Raw genomic sequence first — 19,569 nt, forward strand, 5'->3', positions numbered from 1 at the left:
GGTGGGGATTCCTGCCGTGACTCAGCAGGTGATCATTATTACTGGACGAAATGATACTTGCATTCAAACACTTTGGAGCCATTTTGTTTTCCTGGCACTTACTGGGAATGCACTATACACTCAATCCATCACAAAATCCTTACAAAACAAGACACTTTGTTGAAATATAAGTTGTCCCTCTAAAGGGGGCTCATAGTAAACTTAGTGAGATGCACAGCCTTCACCAGTCTTGTTTTAGAACATCTGGATCACCTCGACGACGTCCTTCAGGCCCATTTCTAGTTAATTAAACCCGATTCCCACTCTATCTGTTTTCCTCCGTTTCTACAAGCACAGTCAGCTCAAACTATCATGTTTGTCTAGCTATAAATAGCTTTAAAATCCCTACACAGGCCTTCCATACTTTTAGTTTTGCCCACCTCCAATCCACTCACTGCCGTGCTACTAGAATGATCTTTTAAGAATGCCGGTCAGATTAGATGACAGTCTGGCTTAAGTCACTTTAATGGCTGCCTATTGCATTTAAGATATAACATCCAGAATTCATGCCTTGGCCTAGAAGGGCCTTCTTAATCTCCCTGTACCTGTATCTGGCTGCTCTCCCGCCTAATCACCTCATAGCCAGTGTTCTTTCAAGTGGTCAGGGTCCTCACGCTCTCTCCTACCTTAGGGCCTTCAGCCAAGGCTTTTCGTTCCAGAATGATCGTCTCCCTAATTTCACCAGGCCCCTCCAACTGATCTGTGAATCACTTCTTCCGGGAGGCCGTCCTCCGCTCTAAAACAATGCCTGTTTCACTCCTCCACTGCACCTGGCTTTTCCCTTCGTGGCACTTTCACTGAGCTCTGGAAAAGTGTTTCAGCATGTGGTTGCCCACCCCCACTTTGATAGAATGTTCTTCACTGTTGCTCGCCAACATATAGCATGCTGCTTGGCACATAGTGTATGCTCACTAAGTATCTGTTAAATAAGAGAAAGGATTTGCTCACTATTTGGAGAGTTCCATTTAAGTGTAGGTACTATTTTGAATGCTGAGGAGAAAACATCATACAAAATGCCATCAAGATCCTAAGCTCTATCTGGAAAGCTTTTTGGGCCCATTCAGTATGTTAGTTATAAGAGCTATCTGATGAGTTTTGCCTTTTGGAAAGAACACTAAGACAGCAATGAGGATGGATGGATGGATGGATAGATAAGAGATGGATGTCCAGGTTCTCAAGGCTTAAATACTCCTAACTAAGACAGTACTGGCCAAAGAAGTAGGTGATAGAGGATGGATAGAGAAATGTTGAACCCTTAAGACCTATAGAATTTAGTGACCATTTAGGTGTGGGGTTTGAATAATGGAATCTAAGATGATGCCTCGGTTTCCTGGCTTAAGATAGTGGGACTAGGCCCTGGCCGGTTGGCTCAGCGGTAGAGCATCGGCCTGGTGTGCGGGGACCCGGGTTCGATTCCCGGCCGGGGCACAGGAGAAGTGCCCATTTGCTTCTCCACCCCCCCCTTCCTTCCTCTCTGTCTCTCTCTTCCCCTCCCGCAGCCAAGGCTCCATTGGAGCAAAGATGGCCCGGGTGCTGGGGATGGCTCCTTGGCCTCTGCCCCAGGCGCTAGAGTGGCTCTGGTTGCGGCAGAGCGACACCCCGGAGGGGCAGAGCATCGCCCCCTGGTGGGCAGAGCAGCGCCCCTGGTGGGCGTGCCGGGTGGATCCCGGTCAGGCGCATGCGGGAGTCTGTCTGACTGTCTCTCCCCGTTTCCAGCTTCAGAAAAATACCAAAAAAAAAAAAAAAAAAATGAAAAAAAAAAAAAAAGATAGTGGGACTAGACCAGGTTTGGGTGACAGATACTATGAGTTCATATATAGGTTTGGACATTGGGTGCTCAGTCTAAGAGACACTTGAGTTTCAGATACAAATATTGCAGCTGTTAACATGTAAATGATTGGGAAATCATAGGTTTCATCGAGGTTACCCACCACTGTGACAGAGGGACAAATGGAGGGTCGGGATGAAGGCCCAAGAAACTGTAGCATTAGTTAGAAGGAAAGTTAGAAGGAAAATAGTAACATGGTGGTATCAGAGATAGATATTCAAAGAAGAAGGAGTAAGCAACATTAACAAAGAAAACAGGTGAATCCAAATGAGATGAATCCAAGAGGGGGCCCGGTGGAATTGGCAATGACAGGTTACTGGTGACCTTGAACTAGACCTGTTTAGATACATTGTGTGGTAGAAGCCAGATTGCTGAGGAAAAAGGAGAAGTCACGTTTAAAGAAGCTCTTTTCATATAAAAGACTATTGTAAGTCTCTGGGTAAATTGTTTATGTTTTATGTAGCTGACATTTTAAAAACCTTAGGCTAAGCTAGACCCAATGGTAAAAGAGTAAGTCATTTTTAAACATCAGACCATCACTTTAACTGCTCTTTTTCTTCTCATTTCTTAATAGGGTTTGGCCTTGGTGGATAGACACTCAAGACCAGAAATCATATTTTTGCTAAAAGTAGACGATTTACCGGAGGATACCCAGGAACGTTTTAACAGTTTATTCACGCTGCGGGAGAAGTGGACAGAAGACGACATTGCTCCGTATATTCAGTGAGTAATTTATTAAATATTAATTGAGGGATCTTTTTATAAATGGCATAGGGTTTTGGATTTATTATTAGGACACAGTTTTTTTAGTGTTTCCCAAGGACACGGCTTCCTTTGAAACTGTCTCAGGTGGCGGCTGTCCACACTCACTGGTCCTGAAGGTGGGGCATGTGCTATCTTTCTTCCTTGATACTTCTTTTAAAGCCATCTCTCTGCCCTCCTTCCTGTAAAACTGCAGCTCTTAGAGAGACAGGCAGACTGTAGACCCCGGTGTGGCTATACAGGAAGCATCCTTCTCTGATTGCCGCCTCTCCTTAACATCTTATGGAAGCCAGATTTCAGAAGAACAAGTCAATCCAGAAGCCATGCTTGTAGGACCTCGACTTCACTAATACTACCACCTCTTCGCCGTGTCTGCCTTGCGGGCCCTCTCTCTTTTCACCCAGATTGGATCCCCTGGTCAGTCTCTCTGGCTGTTACTGTAGATGCTCCACTCCTCTGGCCGCCTCTCTCTGTCTTCTCATACCTCCCAGGTAAAAACCTACAAACATTAAACCCAGCTTTCTGCTTGCACTGTGCCGACATGTAGGCACCTAAACTTTCCTGGAGAAGAACACAGTGGGGCATGCCAGGCTCACTTAGGAACCGGAGTGGTTCTTAGCACGGCCCCTGGGGAGGCATCATTTCCTCACGAAACTCCTCTACCCTTGGAGCTCACTGGCCACCTTTTCTCTTTCATACCTTCAACACCCCCACTTTCTTCTTTGCCTTCAGCTTATGACCTTGTTTTCTGAGAAGACAGAAGCAAACAGAAGACAAGAACTGTCGTCTTTCCCACTCCCAGTCTGCCAGCCTCCTCGTGTCAGCACCCGCTTCCTTTGCAGGGCCTTCTGTACATGGCATAAACCGTCTGTTAGGCCATCCTTCTGCACTGGACCCATCTCTCCCGGCCTGTGAAAGACTTGGAATCCTCTAGTTATTCCTTCTTGCATCATGTTATCAATGTCTCCCTATCTGCTGGGTTATCCCCATCCCCATACAATATTCTATAGTATTGCTCATCTTAAAAAAAACAATAGCCGCCTATTGGACCCATGTCCTCTGCTCTCCTTCACAAGAAAACTCCTTTTAAAAGTCTGTGTACTCTCTACTTCCTTGTCTCCGTTCTTTTCCTTAACTCAGTGAGATCTCCTTAAACCCAGTGGCGGCCATCTTTCTACATTTCGTGGCCAGTTGTCTGTCCTTATTTACTTGGCCTCTTAGCACTGTGTGATACACTGGGCCGCTTCCTACTTGAAACATACTCCCTCAAAGCAGCTACTCTTCTCTTTTGCTGATATTTCCCTGTTCTTCCAAGTGTTGAAATGGTGGAGCCCTGATTGAGGATTGAACCCACAACCGTGGCGTATTGAGACAACGCTTTAATCACCAGAGCTACCCCACCAGGACTGTCCTTATCTAGGCTTGGATATAAATACGACATCAGATTCCTATGTTAAACTGCCTAATGAATATTTCCCACTTAGCCGTCTAATAGGAATGTCACACCTAACATGCTTGTGACAGAACTGTTGGTACCCCTGGTCCTAACCCCATCTTCCTCATCTCAGTTAACGGCACTACCATTAATCTGGTTACTCACGCAAAAGGTCTAGGAATCACCTTTGTCTTTTTCTTCTCACTCCTTGGTTCAAACTGTAAACAAATCCTGCTGGATCATCTTGTACCTGACTCCAAATTGGTTTCCCTACTTCTCTTTTGCCCTCTTACCCTCTTCCTCTTTTCCAACTTTTCATTTTGGAAAATTTAAATTAGTCAGAAGTGACAATATAATATAATGAAGACTGCATGAACTATCCACCTAGCTTCCAGAATCGTCACTCATTGCCTCCTTTATTTAACTTAGATGGATTATATCTTTCCATTCATGAAAACTCTCCTAGTGGCTTCCTGTTGTACTTAGAATTAAATCACAACTCCTTTGCACATTCTTCAAGGAACATGACCTAACCCTTACTCGCCTCTTATGTCCTCTCATTCTTTTCTCTCCTCATGATGTTCCAGTCATGGTCTACTTTTTTGGGGGGTACAGAAGAGGAAGCTAGAGTTCAGGGAGGGCAGGTAACCTTGACATGCTCACACAGGTACCCTGGTATCCATGTTCTGAGTCTAGATCCCACTGTATCACATTGCTTGTATTTCTAATTTGGATGCTGTGTGGTAAAATGGGGGAAAACAAAAGAAAACATGGACTTTGAAGTGACTATCCTTTACCACCTGAGCCTCAGTTTTCTCATCTCTATTATCAGAGTGAAAGACTTACTCATAGCCTTCTTTTGAAGTGTGAAGACAATACATTTCTAATGCCTAGTCAATTAAGGCTTAGCAACTGCCCCTTACCCTGTCCGTCCTACAAACACATACCCTTATGCTTGTTGGGAAAATGAAATTGAGGGGAGAGATTTAAATAAATAGTACTTTGACTATAATGTTATGTTCCCTAAAATAGTCACGCTTTTTATTTATTTATTTTTATTGTCCCCACAGAGATTTATGTGGAGAGAAGCAAACCATAGGTGCATTACTCACTAAATATTCCCGATCTTCGATGCAAAACGGTGTCAAGGTTTATAACTCAAGAAGACCTATTTCTTAAAAGAACACAGTCTTTTCTTTGAGACTAAAGTTGCTGCTTATAAGAAAAATATTCTTTTATGTGTTTGTATTCTAGACTTTTAAACACCATGTGCTTTGAGACATTTTTTGCCTCATCTTAAGCATTTTGAAACTACTGCTATTCTTTTTTCTTAAATGTAACAATATTTCTGTCATTCAAGTTATGTTTGTATTAGGTACACAGTATAAACAAGGACAAAAGAGTTATTTCTTATGTTTACTGTATATCTGTAGTCTATTTGGCTTTATTTATTGAAAAATTGTTGCTTTTTAAATATTTAACATTGCATTGCTTTAATTAGGATTTGACATTCTAATTATTAATAAATTTAACAGTTTTTAAAGAACTAACTAGCCAAGATAATTATTTATTCACTTAAATGTCAATTCTCAAGCAAGTGTGTTCCCCACTACCTTCAACCTTCCACACTGTCAGTTATCTACATTAGTTGTTTTCATTGATGAAATTGTCTTGATAATTGCTCTTCAGTTTGCCTGACTGAAATGGGACGAAATGGATTTGATCCTCAACTCTATATTGAGGATACTAATAGAGCAGTTTAGACTCCTATAATGGAGAAACTGACACAGATAATACTCAATAAAAAACTATAATATCTAGTTGGTTTTGGAATGCCTGATAACTTTATAGCTTTACTTTCCTAATATATTAGTTTTCTTTTACACAAGGTTGAAATTTAATTTAGCTAATGAACTTGTCAGTTGAAAAAGGTAAGCCAAAATTATATCTGGTTCAAGGTTAAAAATCATGTTAATGAGCAATCTACAATTAACCAAGATTCAAGTGTTATTGAAATTTACAACGTTTTTATTTTAATGCACATGATATGCAGATATGATGGCTTCTGAATTATCTTTCCTGCCTTTCAATAAATTTTTGTATATCGATGTGGATCATTTATATTATTTTTTAAAATAAATATTGAATCAGCAGTGCGTCCTGAGGAGTCTGGAGTTTGAGTCAGAGCATCTGGAGTCTAATTATGTATTTTACAACTTAAATCTCAAGGGGTCCACTGACTTGATGGTGTCCAAACACAGCAAACCTGAGGCTCACCTCCTGGTCTCAGACTCCCCAGCTACTAGCCCCCAGTCCCTGGCTCAGCGCAAACCTTGCCCCATATTTAGTAATGTCCTTGCATTGACGTTTATACCTCTAAATGTAAATGTTCCCTCCTTTTCTTCCAGCACTTCTCAACTCACCCAATAAATGTTTGTGTTCCCTTTCCTAAATTTCAGCAGCCCTTCCCCACCGGGTATACTTTGAAGTGACTATCCTTTACCACCTGAGCCTCAGTTTTCTCATCTCTATTATCAGAGTGAAAGACTTACTCATAGCCTTCTTTAGAAGTGTGAAGACAATACATTTCTAATGCCTAGTCAATTAAGGCTTAGCAACTGCCCCCTACCCTGTCCATCCTACAAACACATACCCTTATGCTTTTTGGAAAATGCAGAATCCTGACAATGCGAACCCCGCCCACTTACGAGAACTTCCGGCTCTCGTCGCCGTCCCACTTCCGTCGACGTCAGAGGTTATAGGTGACAGGCAAGATGTCGGCTGACGGTAGCTTTGAGCAGTGGAAGACAGGAGCATCTCCGTGATCGGACCTCAGCGAAGGCGGCCAAAGGGACCCTAATCGGGGGAGCGAGTTGGAGGCGGCGGCGGCGGGTCGGGGAGGCCGGACCTGGGCGCCGAGGGAGCCCCAGGCGCGGGGCGTGACTGTGGGGCGCGCGGGGGAGCGGGCAATGTGCGCTGCCGGAGCCCGGTAATGCCCCGCGGCCCTCCGGGGAGCCGGGAAGCCGAGCTCCGCGGGACCGCTTCATGACGCCCACTGGCATAGAGCCCGCCAGAATGAACAGGAAGAAAGGAGACAAGGGCTTTGAAAGTCCAAGGCCCTATAAATTATAAGTATTTTTTTTTTCATCTCCCTTTGCTCTTCTAGGTTTTGTTGTCATTAATTCTATTTTGTTTGCTTGACACTCACTGACCTGCTGGGTCTGGGAAACTTAGTGGCAAACTACATAGAACCTACTCACTGGGACGGAAGTGGTGTTTGCAGGGCGAAAATGCTTTGCACGACAGTGGAATTCAACAGATTTAATAACCCTGGCAGGTTGATAAACCTTTTTCTTAAAGTGCTAAACCTCATCTGTCTGAAGAAATTTATTTTCATGGTTGTTGCTCAGTTTAAAACTAAGCCAAATTTGTAGGACTTTAAAATGAAAGATAAAGTATGGTTTTTGAGCTGCTTAGAACATAGTTTTTTCTTGTATTTGGATAAAATTGTGCTTCATTTAATAATAGAAATATTTTCTTTATTTCTCTCTCTTTTTTTTTTTTTTTTTTAATGTACAACTCATCAGGTCGTCTGCATCAACAACATAAACTTCCAGAGAAAATCTGTTGTGGTAAGTATAGTGTCAACAATTATAAGAAGTAACGAATCTACACCTTACAGCACTTGGACAGTGTCCCTTTCAGATAATTGTTTCAGGAATAGGTGAGAATTGAGAATTAGCATTCAAATCTGGTGACTCCCAAGGTCTGTGACCTTGCAGTATGCTGGCTGCCTCTTCGATTTCCCCCACACACCCCACCTCTGTTTCCTAATTAAAATTTTACTCCTTTTAATATGTTGTGGAATATGAAAGTTGGTATTACCAAACATTTTAGAATTATGCTTTAAAGCTGAATAAGCCCATTGTACGATTTCTTCTGTGAATAAAGGTTGGAGCACACACTGGCTTAACTTGGCTGCTAAGAGGCCAGTTTTGTTTTCTGATTCTTGGCTGACCTGGTTTATGTGATGTTGCTGGTTAATAAAATTTTAGATAAGAGAAATCTAATAACTCCGTCACCGTCACTTAGATATGTAGATTGCAGATATGTTTCCATGTAGGAAATTCTTTGATAGCCCAGGTACTTAATTTTCTCTCTCAAGGGCAACCTGTATTGAATAGTACAAAATCTTAGTGAGAGCTGGTTTTCTTTGAGTTATGGCATGAACTTTCCTCTCCAACTCATTTACTTAAGATGAGCTGCATAGATTTTTTAAATGTAATCTTTTTGTAAGAATCATCAACTCTTAGATTTATAAGAACCCTAGAAGATTCGTTAAGTCCACTTTTCTTCATTTAAAGAATTTCTCTTTTAATATTTCTTGTATATGATTCTTGACCTTGCACCTCATAAAAGGATACTTTAGGTGTATTGTATGAATTGAGTAGGAAAGAAACAAGAATTAGGGAATCTAGTTAAATGGTCACTGTAATAGTCTAGGGGAGAATTGATGAAACCCTGAATGAAGATATTAGTGAAATGTCACAGAAATAGAGTTGACCTGGTTGGCTGATTTGTTGTAAACACTTATTAAGTACATACTACATGTAATACTATCTTCTGAGGCTTTATGTGTGTGACATGTCTCAGTCTTCACAATAACCCCATGAAGTAGTTACTGATTTACCTGTTAGGACTAAAGAAGCTGAAAAAATGGAGGCTAAGTCGTTTTCTTAAGGGCATGAAGTTAGCAAGTAATAAGCCATTTTTTTTTTTTTTTTTTAATTTTATTTTTTATTTTTTTTTTAATTTTATTTATTCATTTTAGAGAGGAGAGAGAGAGAGAGAGAGGAGAGAGAGACAGGGGGGAGGAGCTAGAAGCATCAACTCCCATATGTGCCTTGACCAGGCAAGCCCAGGGTTTCGAACCGGCGACCTCAGCATTTCCAGGTCGACACTTTATCCACTGCGCCACCACAGGTCAGGCAATATAAGCCATTTTTAATTAGGGATGACCTAAGAGTCATCAGCTAGTCCTTTCTGTCTATTGTTCCCCCCTCCACTTCTGCTGCTGGCAAAATGATAGGCAGAAAGAGATTGCAGATGACTCTTATCAGGAATGCCAGAAAGGAGTTGTGGATGATGGTAGGTTTTCTTCTGTCAATGTTGGTGGGATGGTAAATGGGTTAGGGTCCTGTAAGGAAACAAACGGCACATTCATATAGGCTAATTGAGAGGAAGTACTGAAAGAACTCTTCATTTAAGAACAAACGGGGTTAAGAGAGCAAATGAGGTGGAGGAGCACAGTCCGTTAGCATTGAGAACGGTACCACTTCTAAACCGGAAAGAACAAAGGAAGGGCGGGTTGCTCGAACCTGCTGTAGCTGTAGGAAAGAGTCATCTTATGAGAGCGATGGCCTTTGGTGGTAGAGCGCGGCCACTGCCCTCACCCTGGCAAAGAGGAACCTGGGGAGTGGATGGAACATACTCTCCTTTCCAGTTTCCTCCAGTGCCTCCCTCTCAATCAACCCAGCCGCAAGCCAGAGGCTCATGCCTAGTTAATGCAGCTCCTGGGGTACAGCGTTGGGTGGAGGGTTGATTAGGAGGAGCAAGTGCAGAATGTCTAGAACAGTTTACCCTCTTTGCCCCAAAGTGTCTTCTCTTGCCTTTTGTTAAGATGAAAAGCTAGTGTTTCCAACACAGGGGACTTAACAAAATCCAGTCAGCTATTGTAGGGGTTGGCAATAGCCAACTACCTGTTTTTGAAGTTTATTTCAACACAGCCACACACATTTATATAATGTCAATGGTTGCTTTGAAGCTAAGATGGCAGACTTGAGTAACTATGACAATTTATGTGGCCCTGTATACTATCTGGCCCTTTAAGGAAAAATGTGCTGATCCGTGGACTAATGTAACAGTGTGACAAAATATTAGTTTAGTGCTGTTCTCACCAGTATCTTTCATACTAGATAATGGAAAGAAAACTGAGTAAAAGAATATGAAACTTAATTGCTACACCCCTGTTTACTTTAGCTGGTATCAGGCCAAAGTTGATACTGTATATAACTTCCTGTCTTTCCCAGCATTCCATGTCTCCCTTTTCCTTTTGCCAGCATTTCTTTCCATCTGACCTAGACCTCCGTGCCTGTAGGATCTGCATCCTTGCTTGTTCTGTCTTTGAGTTGTTGCAGTTTCCCACTAACTAGGACTGTTGGTCAAGTGAGATCTAAGATGCATTCCAGTGAATTCCTGGATTCCATGTGTAATTCTTATTCTGTTGCATTCCAGAACCTCAGTTACTGTTTGATAGTTGGAATTAGTCATTCCCGTAGTACAGTGACCTCTTTCTCTGCCTGCTGGTTCAGTGGTGTAAGGAGCCAGAGTGGTCCCAGCTTCCAGTTTAATGTAACCGTGACAAGTTTCCTGTTGGATGCCTTTCTCCCTTGACCAATAGGACCTCTCAAACACTGACCCCAAGGTAATAAAGACAGGAAGCCAAAATTCTTTCAGTGACCTTTTTGGTGCAGTAGTGAAAGTAGTCATTCCTACTTTTACCCCTTGGTTCCCAGGTCTGTTTTGGCCACGGAGAAGTGACCCTGTATGTTGTCCACCACGTTAAGACAGGATCCTGGCCCTGGCCGGTTGGCTCAGCGGTAGAGCGTCAGCCTGGTGTGCGGGGGACCCGGGTTCGATTTCCGGCCAGGGCACATAAGGGAAGCGCCCATTTGCTTCTCCAACCCCACCCCCTCCTTCCTCTCTGTCTCTCTCTTCCCCTCCCGCAGCCAAGGCTCCATTGGAGCAAAGATGGCCCAGGCGCTGGGGATGGCTCCTTGGCCTCTGCCCCAGGCGCTAGAGTGGCTCTGGTCCCAGCAGAGCGACGCCCCGGAGGGGCAGAGCATCACCCCCTGGTGGGCAGAGCGTCGCCCCTGGTGGGCGTGCCAGGTGGATCCCGGTTGGGCGCATGCGGGAGTCTGTCTGACTGTCTCTCCCCGTTTCCAGCTTCAGAAAAGTACAAAAAGGAAAAAAAAAAAAAAAAAAGACAGGATCCTGGTGGAGATCCAGTTGGTGCTGTAACTGAACTTTGAGTAGTTTATTAGGCTGGATGCTTCAGGGGATAGGACAGCACAAGACCAGTAAAGTGTGTGTGTTTTAGGAGCCCACTGTCCCACTTCCCTGTACACCTGATTGGAGGCCTGTGTGGGGTGTTGCAACAGGTTTAAACTGCAGGCCCACTTCTGTGTGGGTTTCTGTGAGTAAGTGGACTGACGCATTTCACACCCATGTTGTTCAGGGGTCAGCGGTATTTTCCATCTGCAGCTGGGAATCCTCAGAGGCAGAGGGCTGACTTAAGTGACATGGATTTTCAGTTTTGTGGATTATTAGTGCCCCTAACCCCTAAGTTGTTTAAGGGTCAACTCTATATTGTCGTCAGGGAAGGAAATCTAGACTATGTGTCTGTTCTTGTAAGGGCAGATTACTGTCCCCCTCTGTGATGTATACTTTTTAATGTTATTTTTCTACCAAGCGACTGATTCTTTCTGGGCAGGTGCTATGTTAGCAGCTTCCTGTGGTCTTCTGCTATTGGGAGGTGGCACTCAGCAGTGCTGGTACTCAGATTAGCCTTTGTGGAGGAGGACCGGTTTCTGGCCTCAAGCATAGCCTCAGTGTTGCCACCGTGACCGCTTTGTGTATTGAGCAAGGTGGCTAGAGAAAGCTCTGTGACATCTACTGTTTAGGGGATCTTGCCAGGTGATGTTTGAGGGCTCCCTCTGCCCGTCATTTATGTGGTAACAACATGAATATTTTCATGTTATCCCTATTTTAAGAAATCTCTTTTTATACTTATTTCTCCCACCATTGTCTAATTTCCAGTGCTTTAATCTTGTTCTTTACAAGTCACTAACCAGCCAGCCAACCCCGGAGCATCAAGCTGCCTATGATCAGTGTCGGCGTGTACTTCTGGTCACCCCTACTGCTACAAGGAAGGTACAGCCAGATGTATTTCCCAGTGCTCTGCCCACTCCAGGGTCTTCTCGCATTGTCTTTCAGAGTCACACTTCAGTGGGGCTAGCATTCTGTGAAGAATTACTCCTCATTCAGGCTGTGTGTTGTCCCATTCTGTTAATGGAGTGCAGGGAGCTCTCCGTGAGGCCGGAGGCGTGGACCAAGGTATAGGTGGGGGAGCGGTGGGCATTGCTTTCTGAGTCGCCTGCTCATGCTGTCTGCCTGAACGTGCTGGGCCTGGTCCACGGGTACTGTTTCCGCTTAAAAGTGGAAAGCCGCTGCATGTGCCCACCGTTACTCTTCAGAGCTTAATACTACACTCAGTTCACAATGGCCATTGCAGTTAGCATTGTCTTTGGGAGTCTTGTGGTCATGTGTTCAGTCTCTGCTGCAGGGTCTGGTAGCAAACCAGGATTGGCTTTGCAATAGGACGGTAGTTGGCAGAAGAGGTCATGGCCATACTCCCTAGAAATGTGCACCATCATTCTGGTGGAGAAGCCAGGTCTGTGAGCCTCTGTCTGGCGTGGGCACTTGTACTGTTGGTGCGTTGAGTCCTGACCCAGCCAGGCCTGTGAGCCTCTGTCTGGCGTGGGCGCTTGTAGTGCTGTTGGTGCGTTGAGTCCTGACCCAGCCAGGCCTGTGAGCCTCTGTCTGGCGTGGGCGCTTGTAGTACTGTTGGTGCGTTGAGTCCTGACCCAGCCAGGCCTGTGAGCCTCTGTCTGGCGTGGGCGCTTGTAGTACTGTTGGTGCGTTGAGTCCTGACCCAGCCAGGCTGTGAGCCTCTGTCTGGCGTGGCACGTGTAGTACTGTTGGTGCGTTGAGTCCTGACCCAGCCAGGCTGTGAGCCTCTGTCTGGCGTGGACACTTGTAGTACTGTTGGTGCGTTGAGTCCTGACCCAGCCAGGCCTGTGAGCCTCTGTCTGGCGTGGACACTTGTAGTGCTGTTGGTGCGTTGAGTCCTGACCCAGCCAGGCCTGTGAGCCTCTGTCTGGCGTGGACACTTGTAGTGCTGTTGGTGCGTTGAGTCCTGACCCAGCCAGGCTGTGAGCCTCTGTCTGGCGTGGACACTTGTAGTGCTGTTGGTGCGTTGAGTCCTGACCCAGCCAGGCCTGTGAGCCTCTGTCTGGCGTGGACACTTGTAGTGCTGTTGGTGCGTTGAGTCCTGACCCAGCCAGGCCTGTGAGCCTCTGTCTGGCGTGGGCACTTGTACTGTTGGTGCGTTGAGTCCTGACCCAGCCAGGCCTGTGAGCCTCTGTCTGGCGTGGGCACTTGTAGTACTGTTGGTACGTTGAGTCCTGACCCAGCCAGGCTGTGAGCCTCTGTCTGGCGTGGGCACTTGTAGTGCTGTTGGTACGTTGAGTCCTGACCCAGCCAGGCTGTGAGCCTCTGTCTGGCGTGGGCACTTGTACTGTTGGTGCGTTGAGTCCTGACCCAGCCAGGCTGTGAGCCTCTGTCTGGCGTGGGCACTTGTACTGTTGGTGCGTTGAGTCCTGACCCAGCCAGGCCTATGAGCCTCTGTCTGGCGTGGGCACTTGTAGTGCTGTTGGTGCGTTGAGTCCTGACCCAGCCAGGTCTGTGAGCCTCGGTCTGGCGTGGGCACTTGTACTGTTGGTGCGTTGAGTCCTGACCCAGCCAGGCCTATGAGCCTCTGTCTGGCGTGGGCGCTTGTAGTGCTGTTGGTACGTTGAGTCCTGACCCAGCCAGGCTGTGAGCCTCTGTCTGGCGTGGGCGCTTGTAGTGCTGTTGGTACGTTGAGTCCTGACCCAGCCAGGTCTGTGAGCCTCTGTCTGGCGTGGGCACTTGCAGTACTGTTGGTACGTTGAGTCCTGACCCAGCCAGGCTGTGAGCCTCTGTCTGGCGTGGGCGCTTGCAGTACTGTTGGTACGTTGAGTCCTGACCCAGCCAGGCCGTGAGCCTCTGTCTGGCGTGGGCGCTTGTAGTACTGTTGGTACGTTGAGTCCTGACCCAGCCAGGTCTGTGAGCCTCTGTCTGGCGTGGGCACTTGTAGTACTGTTGGTGCGTTGAGTCCTGACCCAGCCAGGTCTGTGAGCCTCTGTCTGGCGTGGACACTTGTAGTACTGTTGGTGCGTTGAGTCCTGACCCAGCCAGGCCTGTGAGCCTCTGTCTGGCGTGGACACTTGTAGTACTGTTGGTGTGTTGAGTCCTGACCCAGCCAGGCCTGTGAGCCTCTGTCTGGCGTGGACACTTGTAGTACTGTTGGTGCGTTGAGTCCTGGCCCAGGGCAGGGGCTGCTGCAGAACCTTTCTTGCCTTCGCCCCCTTGGTTACACAGTAAGCAGTATGCTTGCCCAGATGTATATGCTGCCTCCAGAAGCTCAAGCCTACCAAGTTTCATGCTCTTTTTTTCCTGTTTTGGTAGGTAGTGTAAAATGAAACAGTTTATCGTCCACTTCAGGAGTATTTTTATGTCCCTCCGAGCACTGAGCCTTGGCAGCTTTATTGTTGTTGCAGACCCCGTACTTCCATGTGATTTCACTAGTCCTCTGCTATCTATATTTCTATTCAGGCATTTAGAGGACTTGTTATTCCCTCTCACCAGGTCCATTAGTATAATGTCGTTGATATGTAAGTAGTTTTCTGTGGGCTGTCCTGCAATTAAAGGACTTTTGGACTATGTTTGAGCAGAATAGTTGACATTAGTTATTAGGGCTTCTCTCCTGGAAGCAACCTGCTTCTGATTTTTTTTTCCTTGTAAGAATTAGGTGGAGGTAAAGAGTTTGCTTGATAATTAGCTGCAACACTAGTTACCAAGAGCTGTGCTGATTTCCTGCAGTAAAAATTCTACATCTGCAAACATGGTTGTGATTGGCAAGTTTGTGATACTTCGTCCTTCTCCGGAACCTACTTGACGCCTGTGCTGGCCAAACGGTTGAGTTAAATGAAGATGTAGGAGGCATCTGTCAGGTCTCTGGAGGCACCGATCCCTGTGGTTCTGAAGGCGTGTCTAGTTGCTTTGATTTACTGTCTTAGGGAAGTGAAATGGGGGTTCAGTGCTGTTTTTAGCCCTATAGTAATCTTTACTCTGGTCAGAGAATGAATATGGGGATTTGCCATTTACTAAAATGCTATGTGTACTGTATGTTCTAGGACTGGGGAAATAAGTCCTGCTCTGAGATAGACGTGGGCCATGACCCCCTTTAATACTTGACCTCCAGAGACTTCCAGTCTGACTAGTGGACTGTGGTAATGTTTTAGGAGTCCAAGAATTAGTGTCAGTTCAGAAACAAGATATAATAACTCTAGGAAAATGGCCAACATTAATTCATTTGAGGGTGACATAGATTTCAAAATTTTAAAAGATAGACTTGAATAGTTTGTAGGCATGGGGAACAAATCTATAGAGAAGAGAGACTGTAATGATGGGAGAGGGTAATTAATAGAGCAGGATTTCGGAAGATACTGCAGAGGATGGCCTCTAGTGGAAGGATCATTCTTAAACAGGAGAGAAGACTAGGTACATGTAATGGAAGGGGAAGAGAATTGATAGTTGGGGGAGAGTGGTTCAAGTAAAGGATCTTGGGAGAAGGGAGAAGAAAGTAGCTCTGAAAATGCCAGGAAGAATTGAACTGGGAAACTGGAGGCCAAGGAACAGGAGAGTTTCTTGAGGTTGAACAGAGAGAAGTAATAAGGGCAAAAGGATAGAAACTGGAGCCATTTAAACATTCAGGTTTAAAATGTCAATGTCAGAGCAATTCTGAGCAGCGATGTGGTGTCTTTGGTAGTGTGATCTTGATTGTTGTCCTGGAATGAAAGTAAAGATCATAGGAATCGGAGGAAGGGATTTTGTAGCAGCGTTATAGGTATATCTACTGTCAGGTCACTTAGTGTGAAGGCCAAGACGGGTTAGAAAGGGAGATTCTGAGCCTTCAGTGAATGTTGGGTAATGTGGGAGACAGTGTGAAGAAGAATAGAGGATGTTATACCTGTACAGCAACACACAAAGGAAAAGAAATAGAAAAGAATAATAAAAACATTTAATAGGCATTAGTAGATGCCAGCTATGGTTTTTAGTACTTTCTATGTATTGAGTTGCTCAGTTGTCATACTAACACCAAAATGTGGCTATATTATTCCTGTTTTGCAACTGAGGAGACGGAGAGCTGGAGTAGTTTTGCCCAAGCTCATACACTCCCTAAGCGGTGGAGCTGGGACTTGAATGTGGGCAGTTTATTTTCAGAACATGTGTGTTTAACTGTGACACTGGACTCGCCTTGCTCATTTACCTCATGCTGTGTAAAGAATGTAAATGGTCCGGGAACAGCAGTGGAAACCAGGAGGTTGCCTGTTTTCTGCTCTACTGATTGATAGTGAATGAAAGAAAAACGGGCTTCTTGTCAAGGGGGATTCCAGAGACGTTTCATCCAGCACTAGAAGGGAGAGGGCCGTTTTGAAAAGGTTAAATGGCAATGGGAGATTACTTAAAGTAGGGTGGGGGCTCTAGGAGAATGGTGAGCTGTGATTGGGGAGAGAGCCAGGAGCAAGCAGATGAGTGAGTGATGTCAGGTAACCTGGGGGTTTCCAGTCACTGGAGTTGCTAAGGAGTGGAGGCCGATCAGCTGGTCTGAATGTTGTTAGGGCTCTCGGTGGTATCACAGACCTGATGGTACAAGGAGATTGGGCATTTCCTTATCTTCACGAAGTACACTCCATCCACTATTGTATTATTGTTACCCTTAGTTTAGGAAGCCAAATTCTGTTCTGTGTTCCACCCATGGAGCTCACTGTTGACAGCAGCCATAATCTCTTGTGGTTTACTTTGTCATTCTTTTGCTTGCTGCCTTTTAGCTGTTCCAAGCTCAGTAATGTGCTTGGTCATTGCACTGCTGATGAGCTAATTAAGAGAATCTGGGTCTTCCTCCCTACAGTTGCGCACAGTTTATACCTTTAAACACCGAGCTTCATCCATGGTATTTTTGCAATTGCTCTTTTGTTCTCATTTGCTTCCACATAGATGTGTCCAGAGGGTCTAATTTTAGGATATATGGCTCCTATTTAGAAATTGGGAGGGGGGAAGGCAGCTACAGATTCTTACTGGTGTTTACTTACTATAGTAAGTATAATGTAGTACTTTTAAGTTGTTCCTGCGGTTAGAGAGAACATTAGAAAGTAGTGTAATATCTGGCATATATAGTACTAGTGCTCATTAAATAGGAGCCATTATAATTGTTATAATCTAGTCTTCTGTGTTTATTGGCTGAATATCATCTTAAATATTTCTGTTGCAGCCCATGAGATTTTTCTCTTCACTTTGCAGGCCCTGAAATGTTAGCATTTCATGCCTTCCCGTATTTTGTGTTTGAGAACATCAGTGTTCCACCCAGGATATTTACTCACCGGGACAGACACTCCGTGTTTCATTGTTCTGTCTTTCCCGTTTGACTCAACACAGTCAGTGTATTCAGTGGCCTCTTGCATCTTAGGTACAATTTCCAGGTAGACTGCTCACCACACAGTTAACATGGTGGAAGCACATGGGCGTGGCCTCTGGATCCGCGTGGTTGGAGATCCCCCGCATTCCGATGTGTCTGCGGCTCTGAGACACAACGTAGGTTTCCCTCCGTGGCTGAGTTCCCTTGCAGCTCTTGCCTCTCATGTCCTGACTTGCTTTCCGTGAGCAGACACTCACTTGTTAGCGTCATTGGTGTCGTTGGTAACCCTATTTGGGGGGGCCATGTTCTTTCACTCACAATCTCATTTTGATTCTCTTTGCTCTATCGTTTTTACCCCTCCCTCCCTGTTTGGGTTCCGTTCTGTCTAGAAGTTACTGTTTTGAGAGTAGTGAGTCCTTGTACATTTTTCCAGCAGATGGTCTGATTTTCACTGATAGTGAATGTGCACCACCAGGATGATAAAGAGTACGTAATTCAGCACTCCATCACTAGGACAACCATGTTTGAAATGAAGGCACTATGTATGTACTTAGCTAGAGGGTTCTGTCTCTGGAGCGAACTATGTAATCGTAGAAATCAAGTAAATACCTCCTAAAACATACCAATCTTAATTATAATGAAGTTATTATTCTTTATCTTCACAGGGGTTTGTGGAACTGACTATATTTCCCACAGTTGCAAACTTGAATCGAATCAAGTTGAACAGCAAACAGTGTAGAATATACCGCGTAAGGATCAATGATTTAGAAGCTGCTTTCATTTATAATGATCCGACCTTGGAAGTTTGTCACAATGAGTCAAAACAGTAAGTTATACACTGTAAACAGTGATATTTCTAAGTCATTCATATGATTTGATTATTTTTTTCAGTAGATTTTCCCAAGACTATTATTAGACTCCGGTTCCCAGGCTTTATTTCCTTTTTCTCTTCTTCTAATTAAAATTTCTGTTGCTTTTGCTACTCTTTATATTTGCTTCAAGACATTTTACTAGGTCTGCTCAAAAGAGTAAGTTACTAAGTTTTAAAGAAGTTTTTTTTTTTTTTTGTATTTTTCTGAAGCTGGAAACGAGGAGAGACAGTCAGACAGACTCCCGCATGCGCCCGACTGGGATCCACCCGGCACGCCCACCAGGGGCGAAGCTCTGCCCACCAGGGGGTGATGCTCTGCCCTTCCGGGGCGTCGCTCTGCCATGACCAGAGCCATTCTAGCGCCTGGGGCAGAGGCCAAGGAGCCATCCCCAGCGCCCGGGCCATCTTTGCTCCAATGGAGCCTTGGCTGCGGGAGGGGAAGAGAGAGACAGAGAGGAAGGTGGGGGTGGAGAAGCAAATGGGCGCTTCTCCTATGTGCCCTGGCCGGGAATCGAACCCGACTCCCCCGCATGCCAGGCCGACGCTCTACCACTGAGCCAACCTGCCAGGGCCTAGTTTTAAAGAAGTTTTAAAGAAATTCTGTTGAAAAACTCTTAAGTTTTCTAAGCCATTTTTTTACTTTTAATGTTTTAAAAATTATTTATTTCATAAAATATTAAATGTAATTTTAATAAATTAGACAATCATCATAATCTGTATAAACCAGAGACTACTTTAAAATATTCCAACTTCTTTAGAATAGCATATAAAATAGTATGTCTGAAATATCTCATTCTTTCACCTTAGTAAATATTGCATGTATTGAGGCTACATCTGATTTTTATCAATAAACATACAATGTTGTGATCAGTTTTATGTTCTTTCTTAATTTAAATACTTGGTTTTTTACTTTTTCATGTATAATATGATAGGCTTAATTTTTATTTTTATGGCCAGATAATATTCCACTTATTTAGTATACTGTAGTTTGATTATTTTGTAGTTGTTTGGCATTTGTATAATTTCCAGCATTTGTGAGCATTAAGTAATATAGAGTAAGTATTTTGTAGCAGGTAGGTTTTTTGGCCGTTACATTATTGCCATAGGAACGTAGTATTACTTATCATTTGTTCAGGCTCTTAGCATTTTACTCGATGTGTCCCAGTAAGATTTGTACTGACTTCAGTACTGTCAGCTGCATGTGAAGGCACTTGGTTTTTTATTCAGAGCTTTGA

The 19,569-nt window shown here is 44.6% G+C and overlaps 2 protein-coding genes across 6 annotated transcripts in view; both read left to right on the top strand.

Moving 5' to 3' along the window:
• The window catches only part of DSCC1 (DNA replication and sister chromatid cohesion 1), a 30,294-nt gene extending 24,126 nt beyond the window's left edge, over window positions 1–6,168 (top strand). For both annotated transcript variants that reach the window (XM_066265757.1, XM_066265756.1), the window contains exons 8-9: window positions 2,442–2,590; window positions 5,135–6,168. In XM_066265757.1, coding sequence (XP_066121854.1) covers window positions 2,442–2,590; window positions 5,135–5,243 — 258 coding nt within the window. In that variant the 3' untranslated portion in view covers window positions 5,244–6,168. The remainder of the gene's footprint in view (window positions 1–2,441; window positions 2,591–5,134) is intronic.
• A 660-nt stretch (window positions 6,169–6,828) lies between these two features.
• Window positions 6,829–19,569, top strand: part of TAF2 (TATA-box binding protein associated factor 2) — a 79,230-nt gene continuing 66,489 nt past the window's right edge. For all 4 annotated transcript variants that reach the window (XM_066265758.1, XM_066265759.1, XM_066265760.1 and 1 more), the window contains exons 1-3: window positions 6,829–7,192; window positions 7,642–7,696; window positions 18,129–18,289. In XM_066265758.1, the coding sequence (XP_066121855.1) occupies window positions 7,110–7,192; window positions 7,642–7,696; window positions 18,129–18,289 (299 nt within the window). In that variant the 5' untranslated portion in view covers window positions 6,829–7,109. The remainder of the gene's footprint in view (window positions 7,193–7,641; window positions 7,697–18,128; window positions 18,290–19,569) is intronic.

The sequence above is a fragment of the Saccopteryx bilineata genome, chromosome 3 (genome assembly GCF_036850765.1).
Source record: "Saccopteryx bilineata isolate mSacBil1 chromosome 3, mSacBil1_pri_phased_curated, whole genome shotgun sequence".
In the NCBI taxonomy this organism is placed as follows: Eukaryota; Metazoa; Chordata; class Mammalia; order Chiroptera; family Emballonuridae; genus Saccopteryx; species Saccopteryx bilineata.